Source organism: Gadus macrocephalus, chromosome 23, assembly GCF_031168955.1.
Source record: "Gadus macrocephalus chromosome 23, ASM3116895v1".
Taxonomy (NCBI): domain Eukaryota; kingdom Metazoa; phylum Chordata; class Actinopteri; order Gadiformes; family Gadidae; genus Gadus; species Gadus macrocephalus.
In genome coordinates, this window is record NC_082404.1 from 10119814 (window position 1) to 10145906 (window position 26093).

A 26093-nucleotide genomic window follows, 5' to 3' on the forward strand; every position below is an offset into this window, starting at 1 on the left:
AATAACTAAAAAGACTTGCCAAAGGTATAATGACAAAAACATTAAGGATCTTGATGAAGGCTTCAAGCGACTGTACATTTTGCTGTACCTGCCTGCCTACATGTGGAAATACGGCGCTACGATTGGCTTAAGTGAAGTGACGTCGACGTAGAGAAAGAGCCGGTTGGCCAACGCCGACGTCAATAACTCCAGCCATCGTCACCCAATGCAAATCGCAGAAGATGCGGAACCGAGAGAAGGACGACAGCGGGCATACAAGCAGGCGGTCGGTTAAAGGGGCAGGACCAGACATTGTCGTAGCCCTGCATTCTCTTCACAATTCCATCAATCCCTGGTTCAACACTCAATTCATCACCTGGGCGAGAGCAAAGACAGTGAAAGGCTGTAAACATGGCGCAGCCAGACAGCAAGAAGGTCTTCTTTGAGAACCTGACGGGCGCGGGGAAAGCCATCGCGGTGCTGACGAGTGGCGGGGATGCTCAAGGTACCGTGACCGGTCATAACAAGACCATGTACTGTGGGTGACATTGCCTTGGTCTCCAATGGCCCCACAGAGGGCAAAGCGACGCGTCTTAACAGCGTGAGACAACAGTCCGAGTGATGCCGGTCAGGTGTCATTCTTAGGGTCAGTGGCTGGTGGATGTGACAGTGTATGTGATCACGAAAAGGACACCGATAACTCCTCATTCATGGGGTTTCTTGGTTAGCATGCTACCGGGCTAACTAGCTCCCCGCCTCATCCACACAGTGAAGGGAAGCCTTGAGTCTGTTTACATGGCAGGGATTACACAAATACCGCAAAGGTGAAGTGTTGAGGACCGTCCTGAACTGGGCTGAGCTATTATTTCTGGGATGCTGGACATTGACCTATACTTATAACATTTAAGCAGAGAACCTATTCAATGTTTTTATAAGCACAACATTTTATACTTTAGGTTCGCAGTGTGAGTGTCCTGGCGCCTATACTGCAATGCAGGTGGTTCTCGACCCATGCGATTCATAGGTACACATCTTTCGAATAGATAACATTGTGCTTCAACTAGGAAAGCCGGTTCTATACTGTCACGCTATGGCGGGACATGTGCCAAATGTATTTGTTATATAAGCTTATATAAGATTCGAAACTTTTTAGGGTACGCAATATTTAAAACAGTAAGCATGACAAGACACATTGCGTAACAGGGCTACGAGTTGAAAGTGGATGCTGTGCTGCCTACGTGATGCGCTGCATTCATCTGCATACAGCCATCACCGCAAGCCCCTGCTTGCGTCATACCGAAAGCCCCGATCATGTGAAGCCCGACACTTCCTATATACAGATAGACAGCTACTAAAATATAAGCAGTATTAATGTGTCCCCATCTGATGTCCCCAAAATGCTAGTTCAAACCTGTACATCAATACTGTGTTATGTTATAAACATATCTGTTAATCTTATAAAGCGCTTGGAACTTGAGCAGTCAGTGATGTTGTTCTCATGCATGCTTTCAACCCAGAGATAGTTATATTGTTTTGTCTATTGCATCTTGGCTCTCAATGTCATTTGACACACACACACACACACACACACACACACACACACACACACACACACACACACACACACACACACACACACACACACAGACAGAGCGCATTCAGTCCGTTCCCAAAAAAAACTATCTATGAGGCCTGCAGGGCAAGAATGGAATGTCAGAGGGGGACAGCATTCGTACCCTTGACTGAACCCTTTCAGGGCATTCGCGCGTGGTGCTTGGAATGGAACTGCCAACCTTGCTTGACGGGAATCCCAAACCCGTTGGTCACTCTCAACACTCTCCCATTTATCCAGCTCTACTTTTTCTTTCCTCCTCTTTGTCTTTTCCTAATCTCCCGGCGTGCGGTGCTTTGAATGTCAATGAGAGCAGCAGGCCGTTCATTTGAACATGGTTATGTAACCAAGATAATGGCTTAATGGGATGTCAGCGGCTGCTGAGCACCGTGCTGATGAATGCTGGCCGTCCAGTGAAGTGGTCATGGGGTCAACATTTAGCTTTTTATTTGCCCTGCGGTACCTTCCCAAGTGCTATTCTGTTAAATATATAGACCTTTACCTAATTAATTGTATGTAGCGTGTGTGTGTTTTATTTCACTCCTGTGCCCCTGCTAGACGCTAACTAGCTAAGCGTTGCCTAGTGACAGCAGTGCCGTTATGCTCAGACCACTTGTATTTCGCTGCCCATTTAGTTTTCCCAAGGAGGATATCCGATCCTGTCCCATTGTTCAGTACTGCTTTGTGTGGCCAAATTCTTGCTTGTCCTATCTAGGGTAGTACATCAACATTAGCTGTTATTACACACTGATCTTGTTAGCACACTTGGCTAACATTGACATTCAAGGCACTTAAACAGTGCTACCGGGTTGCAAGTTAACTTGGGAAGCGACTCAGTCATTGGCTGGCGTGGCCAGGAGGTTGTTTTGACCATACATGGCAGCACAGTTGTGAAAGAGATAAAAGTTGGCCAAACCCCAAAGAATACTAAACAGAGACAGGCTCTATATGCACACACACAATAAGTGACATTACATTAAAGCCGGTCCATTATTTTGAACAGCTTTACAAAATAATTAATGCGTTGCCTTGATAATCCAGTTCCTATTCTTAACAACTTTTTCAAACCATTGTCATTCCTATGCAGGAATATAAACACCTGATTTATTCTAGCAGTCTATTAAGGTCAAGTAGAATACTATAGTCTATTGATGTTGGGTCCTAACTTCTCTTCCTCGTGTTCCTCTGACTAGGGATGAATGCTGCGGTGCGTGCAGTCGTCCGAATGGGAATATACGTCGGGGCAAAGGTCTACTTCATCCGTGAGGTGAGTCCAACAAGTCTCCTCTAAAGGATAAGCACTTTCTGTGCTTTACTTATCCACATACCAGGTCGAAAACTCAGGTCCTAAAGTAAGAGTAATCAATTATCAAGACTCTTTGAACCACTGCGAAGGAACGGCTTACTCAGAGCAGTATTTGCCCATGGTGACGCTGTTATATATATATTGCACAGTACACAAAATGGGAGTTTACCGTAGGTCCACTTGGGTTTTTCTCTAAATACTGCCTTCAGAGAGAGCACATATCTTCTCTAATTGGAGCTGCCAGGATAGCTTTTAGGCAGCAGTCCCAACAACATATCGACCATCGGCAATGATGAGTATGCACTGGTTGAGCTTCAAGCTGCACTTCATTTATACGGTGTGTGTGTGTGTGTGTGTGTGTGTGTGTGTGTGTGTGTGTGTGTGTGTGTGTGTGTGTGTGTGTGTGTGTGTGTGTGTGTGTGTGTGTGTGTGTGTGTGTGTGTGTGAGTGAGTTGTTCCTCGGCTGGGTTACATAACTGACTTTAAAGGCGGTGAGCAGATGTCTTGAGTGCAACCTCCCTCCCACGTACAAGCCACAGTATTCGCACGCGCGCGCGCGCGTGTGTGTGTGCGCGTGTGTGTGTGTAGTACATGATAAAATCCAATCATATAATTTAACAACCTCGCTCAATGAATGACAACTTAATATTAAAGCATCTCTTCTTCAATCTATTGTCTTTCCAACGGCAATGGAAAATGTTGTAGCTGTTGCTTAAGTCACTTAGTCATTAATGAACAGAACATTGACTCATTTTGAAGATTGATTAATTGTTTTTTATAATAATGCCCTGTGAATGAACTATGTTATTATATGACTTTAATGTGGTGATTATATTAATCCAAACAATATCTTACAGCTCAGTAAACTGTGTAACTGAACATTACATAATATAAAGCCTAGCTCTAGCTGAACTAAATTCACAATCTTTAAAGCGTCTTATCAAACACAGACACAGTATTTCAGACGTTATTGTATCCTCCTCATTTCAGTATTCTACCTACAATGTTATAAACTCCACGAAAAGTACTGTGTTCCCCTTTTAATGTGGAGGTTGTGGAGGCACCTTCGGCGAGATGTTCACCTTGTTCTTCATCTCGCTCCTCTGCAGGGCTATCAGGGGATGGTGGATGGAGGAGAAGACAACATTAAGGAGGCCACATGGGAAAGCGTCTCCAGCATGCTACAAGTGGTGAGTGAGGATCGTAGGAAGCACACCGCACACACCCTCTGACCTGCACCAGGAAGAAGAACTAGAGAAGGAGGCGGAGGAGGAAGCCTTTCGATGACTAACGCCACATGATTTACATCATTGTGCTTAAAGAAATTCATATGATTGGTGAATGGACCCAGAATCAATTCCGATATCCTGAAGACCGCCTGAACATTGGGTCTGAGAAGCCACATAGGATTTGTACACTGTTTGAGTTGAATATTCTTATGTAATGTTCACGATAGCGCCCGTATCTACATAACTGGACATGTAACACCCTGGTCCACCACAGGGGGGCACCGTCATCGGCAGCGCCCGCTGCAAGGAGTTCCGCTCGCACGAGGGCCGCCTGAGGGCCGCGCACCACCTGGTGGAGAAGGGCATCACCAACCTGTGTGTGATCGGGGGGGACGGCAGTCTCACGGGGGCCAACCTGTTCAGGGAGGAGTGGAGCGGGCTGCTGGCCGAGCTGGTGGAGCAAGGTAGATGGAGGTGTCTGAAGGGTGAAGGAACTGTATGGGATTCGGTTATGTTGGAATTTCTCCTCTCATATTGTGTTGGTGGTTTGGAGCCAGAATGCAAGGGATAGATGGAAAGAGGATGAGCTCACAGGAAGTGATGCGAGCTCATTTGTAGGAGGCACTGGTGAAAATTTGCGAAATTGTAAATCACCAGATTCAATTGAAAACGGCAAACCAAAATAGGCATGAATTTCAGGGAACAGTCCTTCCTCACAGTAGAGAGTATTTCTGCCATGCAGAACTAATAATGGATGAGATGTGTCAGTGACTCTGCCACCTGGAGAGGATCATCTAAAGGACGCTAAAGGAAAAACACTGTAGCTAAAAAGATCCAGAGTTCCTTAAACAGATAAAACTTGTAATCTGGTCAGCTTTTTCTTGCAGAATGTACAGTAAATCAAAGCCTCCGCACCCTGTTTGGTATTTCTGACAGAAGAGACAAAAGTGTTTTCCTCATCACATTTTTCCCCTTTCCTCAGCAGTTGTCATTGCCTGAAGCCAAGCTGCTCCAACGTTGAGCAGAATGACTGACGCTGTTGGTTTTATGGATGAATATTATGATAAGCAAAGAAATGATTTATGGCATATAAAATACGCCATATAGGAATTCTGCCACTACAAGTCAGCACAGTAGAAAGGGTCTTCGGTGATTATAGGCTGACCAGATGGCATGCTTGAAATGGCTGCTCTTGATGAGCCCCTGTTTTGGCTACAGGGGGGAAGCTTGTGGCTCCCATGGAGAGTAAATAAAGGCATTTGCAGCTGTCACAACTAACAACTTTGATTAGTAGCTTGTAGACCAACATTTAATGCATGCTCTGCACGACGCAAGGAAGGTATATATATATATAATATCTGTAGGAAGAGATTGCCTTTCTCTGGGAGGATATTTATTCAGGTTAATTTGAGGACGAAACTGCTAGATTGCATTAACACTCACTGAAAAGCTAATATGTTCATCTAAATATCAGAAAAAAGAAATGGATTACCCAAATCGCCACATCCCCCAAAATCCCATTCCCAATAATCGAATGGGAATGGGGCTGTCATCTCCTGAAAGCAGCAACTCCCTTTTAGAGGGTAAAATTTGAAAATACTCTGGAAGGTGTCTGACGCTCCCCATACCGAACCCTGCCTGCAGGCCTGATCAGCCAGGACTCGTCCCAGAAGCACTCGGCCCTTCACATCGTGGGCATGGTGGGCTCCATCGACAACGACTTCTGCGGCACGGACATGACCATCGGCACAGACTCGGCCCTGCACCGCATCATCGAGGTGGTGGACGCCATCATGACCACTGCCCAGAGGTGAGGAGGCGGGGGGGGGGGGGGGGGGGGGGGGTAGGCATGGGACAATGTGAAAATGTCACTTCACGATTATCTTGGCCAAAGTACCATCACGATAATCCTCTAAATATACTTAAAACTCTTAAAACAAATTGGAATCACTTTACCTTACATTTTGTTAATTCTAATTAAATCAGGAAATCAATATAGTAGAAGCTAGACAGCTTTTTAAAGTCACTCGTAAGGATTTAATTGTGACAATTCTCCTGATTCATGATAATACCGACAATGGAAATTAACCAAAATCAAGTTTTCATCTGCAATTGGCAATTTATCAAAAGATATCTTAATCATTGCATGAATGTTCACATCTAGCCAGAACATTTCTTAAGAAATAACGTATGAATAGTCCTGTGAAAAGTTAGATCTAAGATGTATATTTTATTTTATGTTAACTGAAAGATAAGTTTGATTGTCTTAAGTTCTCACTTTGAGAAGGTGCTATTTAGTAATTCAGGGAAGAAAAGGCCATTTGATTTGCGTTCCCTTGATGAACGTTATTCTCTGTATACAATCTGTAATGCTTTGTGTTCTCCGGTCCTCTTCAGTCACCAGAGGACGTTTGTGTTGGAGGTCATGGGACGGCACTGTGGGTAAGAGTGACCCTGATAAGCTGGATGTCTCAAACGCCCTCTCACTATCCTAGGCAGATACCAGCATGGCCTGGCTTGTACCAGCATGTTTATGGACATTGTGTTCTCAGGCCATCTCCGTGTGTATCTGCTCTGTTTAGAAACACAGATCTGTTGGGGTTTTGGTATTTGTAGGCGTGTGTGTGTGTGTGTGTGTGTGCATATGTTATTTCTGTACCTAATCTATCTATGAATTCATGTATGAGCATGTACTTCAACTTGTATTTTTGTGTACTTGTGTGTGTATCTCTTTTTGTAAATGTTTGTGCCTGTATCTATGAGTTTTATGAGTATGTACAACATCATACATACTGTGAATCAACTTTTGTGTGTATGCTTCTAGGTTGACTTTTTTGCCAACTGTTATTAACAAACGATAATAATTAAAAAAAAATGTACTGTGTGTGTGTGTGTGTGTGTGTGTGTGTGTGTGTGTGTGTGTGTGTGTGTGTGTGTGTGTGTGTGTGTGTGTGTGTGTGTGTGTGTGTGTGTGTGTGTGTCGGGGGGGGGGGGGGGTCTCTCTGCGTCCAGGTACCTGGCCCTGGTGAGCGCGCTGGCCTGCGGAGCGGACTGGGTGCTGATCCCTGAGATGCCCCCTGAGGACGGCTGGGAGGACAAGATGTGTCAGAAGCTGTCTGCGGTAACACAATCGCCCCTTCCCAGCCCCCCTCCGAACCCACGGAGCCCTGTTTACCGCCTCCCACTCAAAACGTTTAGTATGCTCCACAAACACTCCCCAACCTCCTTAGTGTTGATTTAATTCTAAACATGTTGGCGTTAAAAGAGATTTAAAAAAAAAAAACGCTGGTTAATGTCTGAGCTGTCGCATAGTCTCTGTTCTCACTGTGCTACGTTCTGCCCACGGAGACCTGCTGCTGCCGTGCCATTGGTGCAGACAGGCATCAGTCAAACATGCTGTCGTTCTATTGGTCCAGACCCGTTCCAGGGGCACAAGGCTGAACATTATCATAGTGGCTGAGGGAGCCATTGACAGGCACGGGAAGCCCATTACCTCTAGCATTGTGAAGGACGTGAGTACCTGAGCACCCAGGAAGGGGGAGGCCAGAAGCACGGAGGCCTGCCTGCCGCTGTCTGAGGTCAGCCTGGGTGAGCCGCAGGGGCCAGCTCCCCTTATCGGCCCTGCTATTAATATGAGGAGGGCCAAGCCCTATGTTAGTCTTAGATAAGGATGCCATCTGAGCTTAGTCATCATTGCCTTTACTGGCTTCCTGTAAGCCTGCACCTTGATAAGGTGGCGAGTATATCGCTGATGACGATGGGCCAATGCCAGCCCAACGAGGCATCTCATTGGCTCTCCTCAGGCTCTTCTTACATGCTGGCGCCGCCCACTGTGCTTCTGACCTCAGCCCGTGTCAAAGCAATCGTCTGAATTTTTCTGTCATGTTCTTTCTCCCCCCCCCTCCCTCCCCGTCCTCCTCCCAACCCCCCCCCCCCCGCCCCCCTATAGAATCGAGCAGGCATGAAAAGGCTGAATATCATAATTGTAGCCGAGGGAGCGATCGGTCGAAACAACAAGCCCATAACCACTGACTATGTAAAGGATGTAAGTACGGTGTATTTGAAATAAACAAATCCCAACCCTGCGTGGTGAAAACAAACACCTTCCAGAGAGCAGTCAACATCCCTGAATGCGTCCCGTATGCCCCTCTACTGCCTACCTGTTCCGCTACCCTGGTGTGGCTTGACTCTTGTCTCTGTGCCTTCTGGAATGCTCACACTTTCTAGTTCGGTAAGACAGCCTTCACCCACGCTATTGTAGCTGACTGAGAGTTGCATTTCCTTTCTCGATTGGATGTCGGTTCCTTGTCCCGACGCCCTGACTTTCCCTTTACATGTCAGATGTTTGTACGTTTATTTGGGTAACTTGTTATGAGTTTTTAGCACTACCTAACTCATAACCCATATAACTCATATTGCATTGCAACTATCTCTATTTATGAAAATTTAAATGTTAACTTCAGTTAATGTTTATTTTTTCTTTGGAGTTATATTTGACCTTTCTCACAGTGTTGAAGTCTATCAGGACTGCACTTCTCTAATGTCTTTGCTCTGATATCTTTGATATCTTTGTTTTATTCTAGCACGTTTCCTACCTGCTTTTGGTTCTATTGTGTCGTCGTTGTGCTTCCACTAACATGACTGAAAACACGAATGGACTGCTTGCACCGTCCAGTTTCCCCCTCTCTCCTCCACTCTCCCCTCTGTGTCTCTGTGTCTGCTCTCTGTGGTTGTCACTCGTAAGTCTGTGTGTGTGTGTGTGTGTGTGTGTGTGTGTGTGTGTGTGTGTGTGTGTGTTTGTGTGTCTACATATTGGTACGTATGGCTTGTGTTTTGCTTTCATTGTTATTTGTTCATATTGCATTCCAATTTCCCACTGGAATAGAATCACATTTAATAATTCTAGACATTTAAAGGGGTACTGTTTAAGGATATATAAATAGCAAGATTATGAGAGTAAAGATTGTTGAAATTATAGTATTTGTGTTATATTGCAGGACACAAATACGACACGTTTAACTCTTTTTGGGATTGCATTGTCCACAAGGGAAGGTTAATAAACGTATTGCAATTTAAACAGCTAGCAGCCACACAATATAAAATAATCACAGTGCCCCTTTCATACATAGAAAGCATTAGCTGTAAAAGTGGAATTTCAGAAAAAGATCCATGGGCCATTCTTCCATCTTGTATTTTGAGTACATATGGCTGACAGCCAACAATCATCAAACATTCGCTAAGTCTCTTATTATTATGTCTCAACTCCCTGACGACCAGCTTGTTGTCAAATGCTTGGGCTTCGACACTCGCGTGACCATCCTCGGTCATGTCCAGAGGGGAGGCACGCCGTCCGCCTTCGACCGCATCCTGGTGAGTATAAGTACCAACTGTAAACGCTGACCATAATAGCCACGTTTTCTGTGTGTAAAATCTTCTATCTGGCGTATGTTTTCACACTCGACAAGCCTTAGGCTCTCTGAGCGTGGTCGTCACGCAGACCGCCGGTTAGTTTGAACGTAAAGTACATGATCAGAATCATACCGCCGCCTGCTGTGTCGCCAAGGCCTTCCAGCGCAGACATGGCAAGAGTAATCCTTTTATAAATAGGATTAATATAAACCCCCCCCAGACTCTATGGCGCGCCAAGTGAGTTGAACACAAACGCAGATGCTCCAAGGTAGAATTGAAGTTCCTAAGCAAAGATGATTAAGGCTGCACTAATAGAAATTGTTCACTTTTTCTAATCCTCTTATAAAACCGTCAGTATCCAAAGGTCAACTCCACATTGATGTCCTACTTCAACAACCTGGAGCCACCAGCGACCAATCCTGGGTTATTTCAGCTTTCATTCATTTCCTTTTCCTTTATGGAGGAAAGAATGGCTCAGTTGCTTAGCAGATTATTTAGATGAGTTTGCCAACAAGGCTTGAGTGCCAACAAGGCTGCTCTAGTTGGTGCTTGTTTTGTTCAGGGAAAGACGGGTCAGAACTTTGTGTACCCAAACTATTCATAGCCTGTTCCCAGTACTATTTTACCATTCAGGCATTTAGCAAAGATAAAAAATATGTTTTGTAGATACATGTCATTAATCAGCAAGTAGGGATTTGGCAGCTTGCCTACAGTTAGACCACAATCATTGGGATTCGAACGCATAACCTAACATATATTCATATCTATGAGAAAAAGGAGGGCTAATTTGACCGTGTGTGTGTGTGTGTGTGTGTGTTTGTATGTGTGTGTGCTCTCAGGCCAGTCGTATGGGTGTGGAGGCAGTGATGGCGCTGCTGGAGACGACCGCCAACACCCCAGCCTGCGTGGTCTCCCTCTGTGGAAACCAGTCGGTGCGTCTGCCTCTGATGGAGTGTGTGCAGATGGTAGGTACCAGACGTTGTCTACACGCACGCACACACACACAGATGCACACTCAGACATCACACAGATGCAAACTCAGACACAGACATCCCACAGATGCATGCAGGCATCACCCACACACACAGATAGACAGAAGGACACGCACAAATATGTTTTGACAGACACACAAAGACAGAACTTCAGACAGCCACACACCTCTTAATATCCACAAACACATGCACGCACGCACGTGGAAGGTCAAGCAGTGGAGAACGGGACTATGGACCTAGGGAATGCCAATGAAACAACTGGCAAGTGGTTCCACAAGTGCAGCCGCAGCTTAAGTATGGAGCTGGCGAACCAGCCGGCGCCCCCAGCCTCTTTACCAGATCCTCATGGTGGGGGGTGAGCAGAGAGAGAGAAGGGGAGAGGGAGAGAGGGAGAGGGAGAGGGAGAGGGAGAGGGAGAGGGGGGGAGGGAGAGAGGGAGGGAGGACTATTCCGCTCCCGGATAAATAATTGTGGAAAAACACTTTGCTCTGTCGATGAGTAATCAGCTGAGGGGTGATGATGATGATGATGTGGATGATGTCATGCGACTCTGGCTCTTGGAACCCAGCCACACACACGATCTGTCGGGTTGCTACCCTGTTAGGGATCTGCCCCACAAGCAATAACAATGCAAATGTGTTTTCTCTTCTTGGCGTTTAACACATTCCAACACTAGATGTATCACCTGATGGATGTCTGGATGTACTATATGTTAGATACTTGACATAGGTGGGTTCACAGGCCTCTCAAAAGGCCAACATACTGGAACGGTGGGTCCTCTACCTGGTGTTCTCGTGTCCAGTGTGTGACATGGAGGTTCCCCTGAGACTGAGGTGTGTGCTCTCTGCCCTCTCTGTGCCCTAGACTCAGGAAGTACAGAAGGCCATGGACGAGAAGAAGTTTGAAGAGGCAGTGAAGCTTCGCGGCAGGTACGATCGGGACTTTAGGGTGGCCAGGTTTTTCCCAAGGAAAATAGCCTCCTTAGTTAATTCCCACACTCCATTTGTTATGTTGCCCTGGAGTGTTGACATGATGACGCCGCTTTTCCGATGTGTTTCTGTAATGATTTGTGCTTGTGTTATTTTAGGAGTTTTGAAAACAACCTGCGGACCTACAAGCTACTGGCCCATCGTAAACCAGAGTCTGAGCTGCCCGTTGTAAGTCCTCCACAGATTATCATCGATGTTCATGTCTCCAATCTTTTTCTCCACTCTTATATATATATATTTTCTTATATATATCAACCTAAAAGTATACGCAATGCACATGAAATGACTTCCAACTAGGGATGGAAAGGTTCAAGTAAAAAGCCTGAACCGTGCGCTTCGCTAGTCACAGTTCAGTGCATTAATATCGTTCAGTTCATTCGGTTCAGAAAGAGTTTGGCGCCATAATTACCGTACCCAGTGAATCTCCCCCGTCTCGGATTATGTGTAGTCGCTATCACGGCAGGGCTCAGAAATAAAATTTTCTACTGACTTTTTCATTTGTTGGCGCCGTGTGACACGTACCATCCATCTGTGTGCGTTCATTTTAAAAGATTGACTCACTTTAAATAAATTGTCGCTTTTGTCACTTTAAATAAAAGCACTGCGACATCTCTTTGCTCACGAACCAGCTATTCACACTCACCCTATATAAAAAAGCTCTCCCTACTTATTATAACAGGCTGCTTAGTTAATATACTCCTCATAAAAAAATCTCTCCCTACTTATTATATCAGGCTGCTTAGTTAATATACTCCAGTTGCGATTTTATTTTCTTCTCCAATAGTGCATTTCTTCCCATGCTCTTAAAGAGTGCGAGTGCTGTGATGCATTTTAATTGAAACTCTGCACAATGTTCAAACCACCAACGCCATCAACTCGTCTAGTGACTCGTCTGCGACCCGCTTGACTTTGAAGCTCTGCTGTAACCGAGTCAGACTCGGACCAAGAGTGCATCCGAAGGCCACTGACTTCCTTCACACAGCACTAGCGTGTTATTGCATTTAGGTTTTTTGTCGCATTATTCCAATAAACCATAAAGGGTTTTAACCCATTCGACGGTTTCAGAAATGAAACGTCTTCATGGTGGCATAGCGCGACTGTCGCATTGTTTTGGGAGTACCCTATAATACATATAGATATATCTATATACATATAAAAACACTTTATAGACACTTGTCATCCCCTGCTTTACTTTACTACACTGTTCCACCCCTACTGCCAACCATGTGAACAACAGCTTGAGCCACTAGTTTTATGAAACCAGAAGGACATTTAAACATCGACTTTCTGCTCTCTGAGTCAGATGTGGTAGCAGATAATTATAGTGCGCTTTGAGTCACTGTTTGGGGTTTTAATGTAAGCCCCAGCCTTTAAAACACAAGATGATTTAAATTAAAACGTGTTAATGGGCCCCGGACCCCCGGAGGGATGTTATGTAAATGACTTTCTCTTTCTCCACTGGCCTCGCTTGTTTTAAAACGGCAAACGCGCTGTCGAAACGCCGCCGTCAATCATTCCCTGCTGCTGTCGCAATTACACACGGCGAGGTCGTAATGAAAGCCAACCTGACCCACCCCTGCGGAGCTTACCTGTGATCCCGCTCCCGCCCTGCTCGTTCAGCCGCTGTCCAACAGTCCCCGGCGCCGTGTCGTCCGGTCACGTGTCTCAATGTAAACACTGGATTCAAGGGAGGGAGTTGGCCGTCAGGGCTGGTTCCCTGCTGTGTTACCAGAGAGGCACCACCTACCCCCCCCCCCCCCCCCCCCCCCCACGGCCACAAGCTGTTCCCAGCCTGTCGGATACTGAAGCCGCGGGACCTGGGGGCGGAGCCTGAGGGTTTGAACTCGGGAGCGCTGCTGGAGGCCGTGGTGGAGACCCTCTATTGATCATGTCTCGGCGGGGCTCGCGCGTCGACCGCAGCCACGGATAGATCTCCTCTCTCTCTCTCTCATTCGATATACTGCTTTAACACACGCATCCCCTCTAATCAAAGAGACCGAGTGAGTCAGACCGAAAGGAAGGCGCCATCGCGGGGCACGGACCACAGATGGTGGGAACTCGGTTGGTAATTGGCTGGAGTGTGTGGCGAGCGATGCCCTTTGCTGTGCAGCAGGTGGCGTCCTCCTGCCGCCGAATGAGTCAGTCAGACACAGCCAAGGCTCTGGGGCTGGTTTCTCCGCTTGTTTGGTCATGTCCAAACCGTGCCCCATTACTATTAAATAACCACCGGCTATTTTGGCAGATACAGATGCTGCTTGTCAAACTTTAAAAGCGTGCGTGTGTTTGTGTGTGTCTGTCTCTGCGTCTGTACGTCTGTATGTCTGATTGTCTGCGTGTGTGTGCGTCTCTGTCTGCGTGTGTGTCTGTCTGTGTGCGCGCGTGCGTTTTGTGTGTGTGTGTGTGTGTGTGTGTGTGTGTGTGTGTGTGTGTGTGTGTGTGTGTGTGTGTGTGTGTGTGTGTGTGTGTGTGTTCCTCTCCTCAGAGCAACTTCAACGTGGCCATCCTGAACGTGGGGGCACCTGCGGCCGGCATGAACGCGGCCGTGCGCTCCGCCGTCAGGGTGGGCATCTCCGAGGGACACAAGATGTTCGCCGTCAGCGACGGCTTCGAGGGGCTCTACAAGGGACAGGTGGGGGTCTCTTCACGGCACAACACTTCATTTCAGATGACTTATTCCCGTTAAGACTCTTTGTCCACTGGAAACATGGTTACTGTGCGTTTACGACGCGAGACAACGTACATAATATGACCTTAGGTTGCATTTATTCAGCTTACGCTTTTACGCTTTTGTCCAAAGCGCTTTACACTAAGTGCAGTTCACAAAAATCACAAAACATGCAAGCAACTGCTTTAAAGTGCTGCGACATAGAAACAAGAGATAGAGGCAGATAGCTAGATATTTACACTTTACACAGAAAGCTAGAGCCGAAGCGCTGGCAGGCGATGAAGGATTAAAGCCACAGCGGTCAGCGGTGAGCTCCTGTTGCTGGGAGAGGCCGGCCTTTAAGATCTTTATTGTTGCACCAACATGACATTCTGGTCGTGCGGGGCGTCTTCAGAGCCAGGTTTTAACCGCTGTCAGGAGGTCCTAATCCTTAACCATCTATTTTATATTTTATTAGCTTTAAGAACAGAGATTTGCATTATTATTGCTCCATTGAATATACTAGTATCTATCATCTAATAATATGAATGATAAAAGGGAAGATATCATTTTTTTTATACTAAATCAGTTAGCATGCAGTCGCTTTACACTGGACGGAAATTAGCTTGCTTGAGCGACAGAGTCTGACAGCCTTTAGCCACTCTTATCTCTGAGACTAAGGAGGAGTCTGAAAGGCCAAAGGGATAATCTGCCCAGATTAGTGTCAACCAACTAATGTCTTCCTTTGACCCCTTCCTCCTCCAACCCACACGGCCACTGTGGGAGAAGTGCCTGTGAATCCCAGCAGGGGGCACTGTTGCTCGCAAAATGAATCCGGTGAACAACAGAACAGAATAAGTGTGATTATTTTTTGCAGGCAGGCAAGAATAATATATTTCTGTCCTCCTACACTGTTTGAGGCTGTGGGAATTCAAATACAGGCAAAGGCAGGAAACCTTTTAAACCCGTCCTGTGTCTATATTTATATTTATCTGGACTCTTTCCAAATGCTCGCCTCTGAAAACTGGTTTTACCAGCCATCTCCTTTTGGACTTCAACGGTTTTCCCTAAGAATCTGAAAGCACTAGAATCGGGCATCTTCAAATGTTACCACGAGTATTGTAGGAGGGTTATATTTGCATTATGCAAAACGATGCTCTTGGCCTAAAATAACTATTATTCACAAATAATTGTTATCCTAAACTAAACGTTAGTTTAGCTTAGCATGTTAGCTACCAGGCTATAGCCAACTAGCTCCTATCAGGCCACAGCCGACTGACCCTAAGAAGATAAAGCCGGGGGAAGTAATGGATTTTCCTGCACCTCGCTGCCCTTGGCCTTTTAACACCCCGCTCACGCTCCCACACTCAGCCTCCCTCCTGTCCCCGGGCCGTGCTGTCTGGCAGAGTCCCACCCCGGTGTAGGAACGTACCCATAGCCTCTGGCCACGATCCCCCTGAACCACCACGGACCACGCAGACGCTTTAAGTAGGCTCACACCCAGACGCGGCTGTATTATGGAACGTCTCCACCACCAGCCTTGAGTTCTTTAGGTCCCCACCCAGACGCGGCTGTAATATGGACCGTCTCCACAGCCAGCGTTGGGTCCTGGATGTGATCCACATAATCACGTCCGCAGTCATAAATTAGCAGTCGGGGTGAAAGCGTGGGTTTCCTCCAGGTACTCAGGCTGGCTCCTCCACCCCCGCCTCTGAAGGCTTGTAGGTTAATGAGCCTCATTGGAGATAAATCACGCGGCGGTGTAAACGGTATCAGCGCCCTCCTTACGTCCCCCCTAATGTCCTTACATTAACGCCGTGGGTGGACTCCAGCTCCGCCAGCGGATGGATGGATGGAGGGGACGGACGGTTTGCTTCTGTTGCTAATTATTCATCCCCGCCGCGTGTCCGTGTGAGGAGCGAAGGGGAGTCGTAGCGTCTTGTGCGGAGGATGAGTGATGAGGTCGTTGCCAAGGGGGGGGGTTGATGATTTGCGTTCTTCATCGTTCTTGTGTGTGTGTGTGTGTGTGTGTGTGTGTGTGTGTGTGTGTGTGTGTGTGTGTGTGTGTGTGTGTGTGTGTGTGTGTGTGTGTGTGTGTGTGTGTGTGTGTGTGTGTGTGTGTGTGTGTGTGTGTGCTGCTCTTCCTCACCACCCCTCACAGATCAAGGAGATCAAGTGGGCCGACGTAGGTGGATGGACCGGTCAAGGTGGATCTTTGCTGGGTACCAAGCGGTAGGCCTCAGCTTTACTTTACTGTGGTCAGACGGCACAGAACACCCAGAATACACACCCATTCGTTATTTAGGTCAACACTTTTGCAGTCAATCTCCGAGTAACGATTTATTAATTGAATCTTCATTCATTAGCATTATAAATGTTGACTTTTTCCTCATTCTGTTTTTTATTTTATTAACTCTAGCACGCTCCCAGCGAAACACGTTGACAAAATTGCCGAGCAGATGCGACTGCATAACATAAACGCACTGCTTGTTATCGGGGGATTTGAGGTATGTTAACGACTATCCTTCTTCCTGCTAATAAGGCGAGTTGTGCTAATGAGGCTACAGTTATAATTATCTCCATATGTTTGCCGGCTCTCAGCGAAAAATAAATGCATTGCCGCGCAGCCGACGCGATACTATGAAGCAGCAGAGTGTATAGAATAAGTGCATAATGACGGTTGAATGGCTACATATCATTATTCCAAGTAGCTTTGATTTGGCTAGATATTGCTACTTATCATTGCAGATGATGTTGATTTAGGAGAACATTGATTATGCTAATTGTATTCCATTCCATGTTACGTTGCATTCATTTACATGCTTTCATGTGTAGTCTTGTACACATAATTACGCTTTTAAGTATTTTTCCCTGGCAAAAAAATAAATGGAAACAAACACCTCAATTAGTTGCTGGCGATCACGCCTAGTGCTTTCCTTTTGAATTCCAGCGCTTTAAATACCTGCTTAGCAGGGTTTTACATCCACTCTGTCTTTGGGTTCAGGCAATTAAAGCATTGGGATGACAAATAAGACTCAACACAAAGCTGTTAATACTGGGTGTGATTCGGCTTTAATGGGAGTGAACCTGCTGCTTTGTGTACTGTAGTTCTCCCATTTCACGCGCCCCTGTATAGACGCTCACCAGCTTCAACTGCCTGGTATTACATCTGAGTCCGGACTGCAGGACTCTGCAGGTCCCTGTGTTTGTTCATGTCTAGCGTACACTAGGAGTGTTGTTTATTGTGTAGAGTGGTACCTGGTCTGTTTCACGCTTCTGTCCGTTGTGATAGAGCCGGCCCTCCCCTTGGCGACACTCACTCTCTGTTTCCCCCCGCTAACCCCCACCTCCCACCACCTGCATCCCATTGGCTGCTAGAGCCGCTCCACCCACCCACCAACCAACTAACCAATCGCCGCCACCAAGCGCAAATGACAACAACAAACCCACCCACCCAACCGACCATGCGACCCGTGGGGTTAATAACGTGATGATAACGCACCCCCAGGCCTACCTGTCGCTGCTGGAGTTGCAAGAGGCGCGCGGGACTCACGAGGAGTTCTGTGTGCCCATGATCATGGTGCCGGCCACCGTCTCCAACAATGTGCCGGGCTCTGACCTCAGTGTGGGCGCCGACACCGCCCTGAACGCCATCACTTCAGTAAGGATGGCAGCCGGGATGAGGGAAACCAATGATGTGAGAGAGAAAAATATACACGTACCCTGCCAAACACACACATACGAACAGAGCGAGGCAGCGGGCCGGTCCGTGGAGTTGTGGCCTGTTGCTTACTGGGCTGAGCGATGACTCCTCAAGGTGTTTATCGGATTTGGTCAGGAGTGGTTGGTTCGGACATTGACCTGTTTGTTCATCCCTGTAGGTCAAGACATGGTCGTACAGTAGCTTGTCGGCCATACTTACTATCAAGTTGTTTTTTCTGCATGCAGTTGCAACACAAATACGCACACACACACACACAGGCCAGGCAGTGTTAGTCAGACAGTGAGTTGGAGGTGCACGGTGAGGTTCTCCTCCCCAGCCCAGGTAAGTGACCCAACATGGAGGCATGCTGTGACATGACTTGTCCCCGCCATGTTCTCAGAGGATCTGTATGTGTGTGTTTCTGTGTGCGTATGAGTTTCCACCCCCACATTGTCTAGATGAGTGGTCAACCCTGTGATGGTGTTCAGTCGGATATAGATGTTTGTGTCCCAACAGTTCCCACGTTGGTGAAGATACAGTCACCAGTGGTCGCTTGACCCACAACACAAAACAAAGCATATCCCTTTAAGGGATATGTGCGTTACTCTCAGCCTTTAGAACAAACGGGTCCAAAATGCTAAACTAATAAACGTAAAGAAGTTTACACCATCCCACTAACAATATATCCTGCTTCAACTATACATACAAGTGTTCAAAGCACAACAAACAAGCCTCTATGGAAAATATTTGCAAAAGCCCAAAGAAAGAATAATACAAATCTATTCGGTGATATTCCTGCCTTGGCCGCCGTCTTGACTTGATCCCTGCTGGAATGCCCCTCATCCCGGAATGCCCCGGCCCCTTCCACCCCCTCGCCTGTGCGTGTTCAGCGTCCTTCCCTGCGCCCTGCCTGTTGACCTGTCCCCGATGGAGGATCTGGCCCTTGCATGGTTCAACGGACAGTTTTCCTTCCCTGTGTCTCTTGCCCTATAAGGTGGCGCCACCGCATCGACCTCTACAAGCGGACACGAACACACATGAGCAAACACACACTCACACACACACGAGCGCGTAGCCCCTGGCCTAAACAGCTGTCACCCATCTCTTCTCTTCCTCTCTACGTTCATTCCTTTCCCATGGCCTTCCTTCCTTTTCCAATTACGTCTTTATCTCCTGCCTCGTCAGACTTCCTCTCCTTTCTCTCCGCTGAGCTCTCTCCGCTTCCTTCCTCTGAAGCTTCACTCGCATCACCCCTTGCTCTCTCTCTCACACTCTTTTTTTTACTCTCTCTCTCTCTCTCTCTCTCTCTCTCTCTCTCTCTCTCTCTCTCTCTCTCTCTCTCTCTCTCTCTCTCTCTCTCTCTCTGAGGGTCAGTCTCTCTCTCTCTCTCTCTCTCTCTGAGGGTCAGTCTCTCTCTCTCTCTCTCTCTCTCTGAGGGTCAGTCTCTCTCTCTCTCTCTCTCTCTCTGAGGGTCAGTCTCTCTCTCTCTCTCTCTCTCTCTCTGAGGGTCAGTCTCTCTCTCTCTCTCTCTCTCTCTCTGAGGGTCAGTCTCTCTCTCTCTCTCTCTCTCTCTCTGAGGGTCAGTCTCTCTCTCTCTCTCTCTCTCTCTCTGAGGGTCAGTCTCCCCCTCTCTCTTCTTACTCACCCCTGTCGTCTTGCCAAAGGGAAGCCACTGTCCCTATCACACGGAAAGAGCCGGAATGGCCGGTTTGGCTCTGTGTGTGAGGTGTGTGGGAGGTCACGCCGGTGTGTGTGTGTGTGTCCCTCTAACGTGCGGTGTTGCTCTGCTGCCGCCTCAGGCCTTTGAGTGTCTGCTGCAGCTGTACGACGCTCGGGCCACGCATGAGGACTTTTGCATCCCCATGTGTATGCTGCCCGCCACCATTAGTAACAACGTGCCCGGCACTGATCTGAGTATCGGGGCCGACACGGCCCTCAATGCCATCGTGGAGGTAAGGCCTACCCCCCCCCCCCCCCATCCACCACCGTCGTCTTACCCTCCGACCCCCGACCCCCCCGCCCCCCCCCCCACCCCCCCCATGAAAGTGCAGAGGAACAGCGCACCATCCCTGGTGTAAAGCACATGCTGTTGCAATGGATGTGTCTGCTTGGCTCAGACATTGTGACTGTGTAGCATGTGTTTGTCCTGTCCCTGTAGATATTGTTTATAAATTGTATTCTGCTAAAGCTGTGTCTGCAGTAGCTATATTTCATTCTATATATATATGTATATATATATATATATGTATATATATATATATATATATATATATATATATATATATATATATATATATATATGTATATATATATTTCAACCAGATTTTTTTAGATTTCTTTTTTAATTAACCATGTGCTGTCTTTAAACAGAAGTCCAGTCCAGTCTGGATAAAAGGTTATCACATTCACCGGACTATGCTCATATAACATGCGGTTTCTTATGAACAGTGTCTGAAATGAGCACGCTGACCTCATTTCAGTTGTATTTTGTCCGTTCCGACTGTAAATCTCGAAAAACAATGCATGACCTAATCTACATTCATACCACAGTACAGGTCTTTCTACGATAATTACTGACATAGAATATACATCCAAAAAACAAAGAGGAGAGTGTCATGACACACATTGGCTGCTATTGATGGCGTGTCAGATTGCGAACAGTGTTTGGTGTGTGTGTGTGTGTGTGTGTGTCAGACTTGTGACCGCATCAAGCAGTCTGCCAGCGGAACCAAGAGGCGCGTGTTTATCATTGAGACCATGGGGGGTTACTGCGGCTATCTGGCCAGCGTGGGCGGGCTGGCCGCAGGCGCCGACGCCGCCTACATCTACGAAGAACCCTTCGACATCAGAGACCTGCAGGTGACCTGATTCTCTTTTTATAACAGTGCTGAAGCTCACACTTTGGGAGTTTTTGTCTAGCTTTCTCCACTAGAGGGCGCTTTGTCTTGCGCTAGAGAAAGCCCAGCACAGCGCCATCTGCAGATTAACATTGTACTGTTTTATTTTTTTGTTTTCTTCCCCCTAGTCCAACGTGGAACATTTAACAGAGAAGATGAAGACCAGTATCCAGAGAGGCCTAGTCCTCAGGTAATCAGAACACGTCCCTGCATGTACCCCCGCTACCCACTTTATTGGAGAGGAACCTCCGCTCCACGCTCCATTAGGCATATTTAAAACCGATCCAGGCGGAACTTAATTGAGTCATCCCTGAATTTAATTAACGGTTCTTTTTGGCAAATAACTAACAAGATGTCAATTTAAAGTACAGCTCTACCATCTTGTTTGGAAAGACTGAGAGGAAGAAAGAGGTTTATGGTCTTCTGCGAAACATCTGCCCAAAACATATGGCGCATTCAGGAAATACATAAAATACAAATTAATTTGTGAAAAAAAAAAGGGAATTATAATCTCATTGGAATCCACCTGTCTGTTCGACCGTTTTCCATGTAAAGCATATCACATTTACATTTAATATTGTGTATTTTATAAAAAAATTGCAAAGAGCCTCAATAAAACGAGGATAATTTGTGTTTCACAGTTATAGTGGCAATAAAGAGTAATTTTACAGCAAACACAATCTAGTTTATGGCCCAATTTTAAATTGTGTTTTTCTTGTCAGACTTTAGGAATTCACTTTGATCTTCTTCATTTCCAATTCAGTTTTCACCTCGAAACATTGAATATTATGAAAATGTGATCCATTTGGGGCTATTCAAAAACAACTGTCTTGGCAGCGTACATCCGTATTGCAAACCCTTTCATCCCCCAAAAACCCTGATGCAGTCTCAATGAAATTAATGAAATTGCTGTTTCTGGTGACTAATGATCCTGTCTGATGCTGTGCCTGTTTAGAAACGAGAACAGTAATGAAAACTACACAACAGACTTCATCTACCAGCTGTACTCTGAAGAAGGCAGGGGGGTGTTTGACTGCAGGAAGAACGTACTGGGACACATGCAGCAGGTAGGCCAATCCACAGCGGTACCGTTTCAATAACCCACCCAGGACGTTTATGTCACCCCGCCTCATTCATCAATTTGAGAACGTTTACCGACCGTGCAAAGCAGTTTCATTTATGTACTCTGTATTTAACATCACCGATATACTACAGCAGTCGACATAATTTAGTGCCCGACTGCAGGTTGGGCCCGAATGCTGGCCAGGCAAGACTAACAGGGTTAGAGCTTCAAGCATGCATGAGAGAAGGCATATTTTAAAAGATCCATCTCGGGATTTTATGAATCAATGTTGGACCTTCATCTGAATGATCCAACATCGATTCATAAAGTCCCGAGATGGATAGAGCTTCAAGCGTGCACGGGAAAAGGCACCCATTAAAACATAAATCCCTGGATTTTATCAATCGATGTTGGATCATTCAGATGACGATCGATTTTAATCGGAAAATCTATATTTCTAAACCCCTCCCTGTGTGACACTAAACGGTCGTGTAAACCCTTCCTTTGCTTCGGCAGGGAGGGGCACCGTCTCCGTTCGACCGCAACTTCGGGACCAAGATCTCGGCAAAGGCCATGCAGTGGATCACCAAGAAGCTGACGGAGACGTTCAGACAAGGTAGGGTGCGACACCCCTCCCTCCACAGACCCCCTCCCCCCTAGCCCCCGGACCCCCAAAGCTCTGGCGAGATGTAGATTCCCCTCCCCCGACCCCCCTCCCTGCTACCCCCAGAGACGTGGTGGTGGTGGTGGTGGTGGTGGTGGTGGTGTTGTTGAAGAAGAGCTCCACCCAGATCTGTCATGGAGTCACGACGTCAGACAGGGCATATTTCATCCACTGTTCCCTTTTATCTCTTTATCTTTCAAATGTAAATATGTCCTCCGACGCAGAGTGTACATTGTGCTGTCAAACGGCGCTCAATGGCAAAAGCGGCGTGCCCTGAATTTTAATGAACATACCTTCAGACGGATCAAACGCGGTGAAAAGACACGTTTGATCACGATCTGACGCTGTGGCAGGCCGCCCGCTAAAACAACAACAACAACAACAACGACAACAAACAGCAATACAGTTGAATCTATTGTGAATGCCGTGGCGTTGAATGAGGGTTCAAGCTGAAACACCTTGTCTTTTGTTTGATCGCATGTCCTTGCGCATGGACGTCATAAGACGAAGGTAAACCTCTTTCTTATTACAATGTCATCTTCCCCAACCACGCGGGCTCCATGACCATCTTAACTGCCTGATAGATGCAGTCGCTCCCATCCTTATTCCCCTATACCATTGTGTTTTGCTTGCTGGCTGGTACTCCTCCATCGACACACACTGGGGTCTCGCTACTCAGGCTAACTGGCTAGCGATCGCTACCGGTCCACTCTCATGCTTGTCGCTTTCGGTTAGCATTTTCACCTTTTAGCGTCTTAAACCATTTGGGTTTTCGCCGCTCAAGGGACGTTTGTTTGGATAAGAATCTCAGAGTGCAGTCGCAGGCAGTGGTTCATAGGTACGTTCTGCCTGATATGTGCTGTATGCTTTATATGCTCCTTCCTTCCACGTGTATAATACATAATAATAACAATAATCTATACGTATGTACTACAATACAAGCGTCTTTGGTTCAGCTGGATCACTTGAATGTGAAATATCTTTTTTTAATCCATTACCACATGACAATATAGACCACACAAAGAAACAGTACTAACTCAACGGGGGATATCCGTATTTGTAATAAAAGGAGACCTGATAATGAGATAAGCAGATCAAAACGACCTTGCCGCTTCAGAGCAAAAAATAAAAGGGGTTCATCGGCCATAATATTTGCTCATACCCCATAACCCTAAGCCCACATACGGGCACGGAAAGGCTCCCGAAGGCCCCGTGAAAGGAGGAAGTCATAATAACATTAGATACATAAGGATGGCTACAAGCGCAATTGGTGCCAGACGGGCAGACATAATGGGGCAGGAGAAGACATTTCCCTTCTGAAAAATACGGTTCTGAAAGGCGTCATCACCCTAAAGCGCCATTACTCTGAGATACTGCGGAATGGCGTTTCGCAGAGTTTCCCCGGGATTCGTACCACGCTGCTACATCCCGGTATAGGCTGACATGCCCACCTCACGCACACACCCCCCCTCCCCCACCGCCACCAACATGCTGCGTGTTTAGGCCGCTGTCATGCATGCTCCATACACACAGAGAGAGAGAGAGAGAGAGAGAGAGAGACTCTCACTTTAGTATCTGCCTGTGCTCCATATGTGACGGCTGTGATATCGCCCCCCCCATCCAACCCCAAAACCCCACCCTTCCCTCCACATCCCCCCTCCACCACCACCACCCCCGCCTGACCCCTGGATGGGCGGCTGCAGGCCGGGTGTTTGCCAACACGGAGGACTCGTGCTGCCTGCTGGGGATGCGCCGCAGGAACCTGGTCTTCCAGCCCGTGGTGCAGCTCAAAGACGACACAGACTTTGTGTACGTATGCTCCCGCTCATGCGTGTCTTCCGCTCTTTTTGAATTTAGTGAATGTGTCGGGACGTATTATAACAGTTGTGTGATACAGATAAAGTGTGTGCGTAAAGATTTTCCCTTTTACAAAATCGGCAAAATTGTGTGTTTGGACCAAAGAAGCGGAGCGTATCATGTGACGATAATCCCGCCATGTCGACCGTTAAGTCCCCGGGCTCCCCTGTTGGGTTCTGCGCGGTGTGTCACTCACCCCCTCCCCTCTGGCCCGCCCCCCCCCCCCCCTGCAGCCACAGAATCCCCAAGGAGCAGTGGTGGCTGAAGCTCCGCCCCCTCATGAAGATCCTGGCCAAGTACCGGACCAGCTACGACGTGTCCGACTCGGGCCAGCTGGAGCACGTGGTGCGCAACCGGCCCAAGGAGTCGGACGCCTCCGTGGCCATGTGAACCCAGAACCAACCAGCACCACCACCCGGAACCCACCTCCACCCCCCCCCCCCCCCCTCCTCGCACCCCCCCCTCCCTCGAGAGTGATCGAGGACCGGTCCAGTATAAAAGAGAACCCGTATCCGCTTGGTGGGGGAAGCCCCTCCCCCCATCTGGTCTGTCTGTCTGTATACCGTAGTGGCAGGAGAACGGCAGTCATAATCGGTCTCTGTTGCATCGCCGATGTACACACACACACACACACACACACACACATCCACACACACATCCACACATACAGGCACACCACGCACAGACACAGACACACAAACCCATGCACTCTATATTTACTGGAGACTGTAATCTAGCCTCCGCTGTGTTCCTCCTTTGCAGAAAAACCAAGGCACGTACACACTCAAACATAGTGTGACACACACACACACACACACACATGAAAACACACACACACAAACACACACACACACTGATGACAGGCCCTCATCCGCGTCTCCATTGCCCTTGATGTTTGTTGTCATCGTTGTTAAATTTGCACTTTTCTCCGTCTGGAAGCCCGGATGGTGGCTCTGTTCCAGGAACCACTTGAAGCCAGTGTAGACTCTGTATCTGCTGTAAACCCAGAGAAGCGCATCCGCCTAGTGAAACGGAGAAACCCAGGGAGTAAAGTAAGCCTATTTATGTGAGACTGATGCAATACATTTCTACTCGCTGCAAGCGGCATGGCAATGTTTGCTCTACCCCAGCGTTTTAAACGATTTCCCTTTCTGGTTAGCAGCATTGCTATTGTGTTTCGCCTGCAAAAAAAAAGAAACCTGGGATGTGAGATAATATGATTTTATGCACTGCCGTACCGAGAGTAGGTGTCTCCTGTATTGCACCATTCATTTTAAATGTGTGAGAAAACTAATGTTTGCCACGAAATAAAAACCCTACACTAGCAAAATACCCTAATGGTTCTGTCCCTGGATGTCTTTTCATGCGCCAATCAGAGTGAATTACTAACATTCAGGGGAATTTGAGGGCCAGATAATCCAAGTATTTGGAGGAATATATATTGTGTAGTGTGAACGCCTCTGTCTCTGGAGTCTGGACTAATACTGGACCCCTGTTGGTTGCTATGACCAAAGCAGCCTGCAGATGGCAGCAGAGCGCTGCTCTGTCTCCATGGTGATTCGGGTTCACCAGGTCCATTCCACCACCATTACCTCTATTGGTTGCAGAGGTATTCTGCTCATGAGTCTGTGTGTGTGTGTGTGTGTGTGTGTGTGTGTGTGTGTGTGTGTGTGTGTGTGTGTGTGTGTGTGTGTCTGTAAGCATATTCTCAAGCAAGACTAACTCTTGCTTTTTCATGCATGGGCTGTG

At 47.2% G+C, this 26093-nt stretch overlaps 1 protein-coding gene across 5 annotated transcripts; it reads left to right on the plus strand.

Annotated features, from left to right (window-relative positions):
* The first annotated feature begins 211 nt into the window (after positions 1–211).
* On the plus strand, positions 212–25676 carry pfkpa (phosphofructokinase, platelet a). 5 transcript variants are annotated; one of them, XM_060045654.1, is made up of 23 exons: positions 212–484; positions 2785–2858; positions 4007–4087; positions 4401–4590; positions 5771–5936; positions 6524–6568; positions 7139–7247; positions 8076–8171; positions 9404–9496; positions 10375–10500; positions 11392–11456; positions 11615–11684; positions 13999–14145; positions 16322–16392; positions 16580–16667; positions 17669–17821; positions 19663–19815; positions 20558–20722; positions 20889–20950; positions 21716–21827; positions 22340–22439; positions 24191–24296; positions 24578–25676. In XM_060045654.1, the coding sequence occupies exons 1-23, from the start codon at positions 391–393 to the stop codon at positions 24732–24734; spliced, it is 2523 nt and encodes an 840-aa protein (XP_059901637.1). In that variant the 5' UTR covers positions 212–390; the 3' UTR covers positions 24735–25676. The 5 variants fall into 5 exon arrangements, with proteins under 5 accessions (XP_059901637.1, XP_059901636.1, XP_059901635.1 ...); XM_060045653.1 differs by lacking the exons at positions 8076–8171; positions 19663–19815 and adding an exon at positions 7543–7638; XM_060045652.1 differs by lacking the exons at positions 8076–8171; positions 17669–17821 and adding an exon at positions 7543–7638 and having other exon boundaries at positions 213–484.
* The last annotated feature ends 417 nt before the right edge of the window (positions 25677–26093 follow it).

What these genes read in the sequence shown, in the direction of transcription:
- pfkpa (XM_060045654.1), top strand. Translation starts at nt 391, where the DNA reads ATGGCGCAGCCAGACAGCAAGAAGGTCTTCTTTGAGAACCTGACGGGC. An exon ending in CCGCCTTCGACCGCATCCTG is followed by an intron (nt 9,497 to 10,374) that starts GTGAGTATAAGT and finishes GTGTGCTCTCAG; the next exon opens with GCCAGTCGTATGGGTGTGGA. An exon ending in TTGTTATCGGGGGATTTGAG is followed by an intron (nt 16,668 to 17,668) that starts GTATGTTAACGA and finishes ACGCACCCCCAG; the next exon opens with GCCTACCTGTCGCTGCTGGA.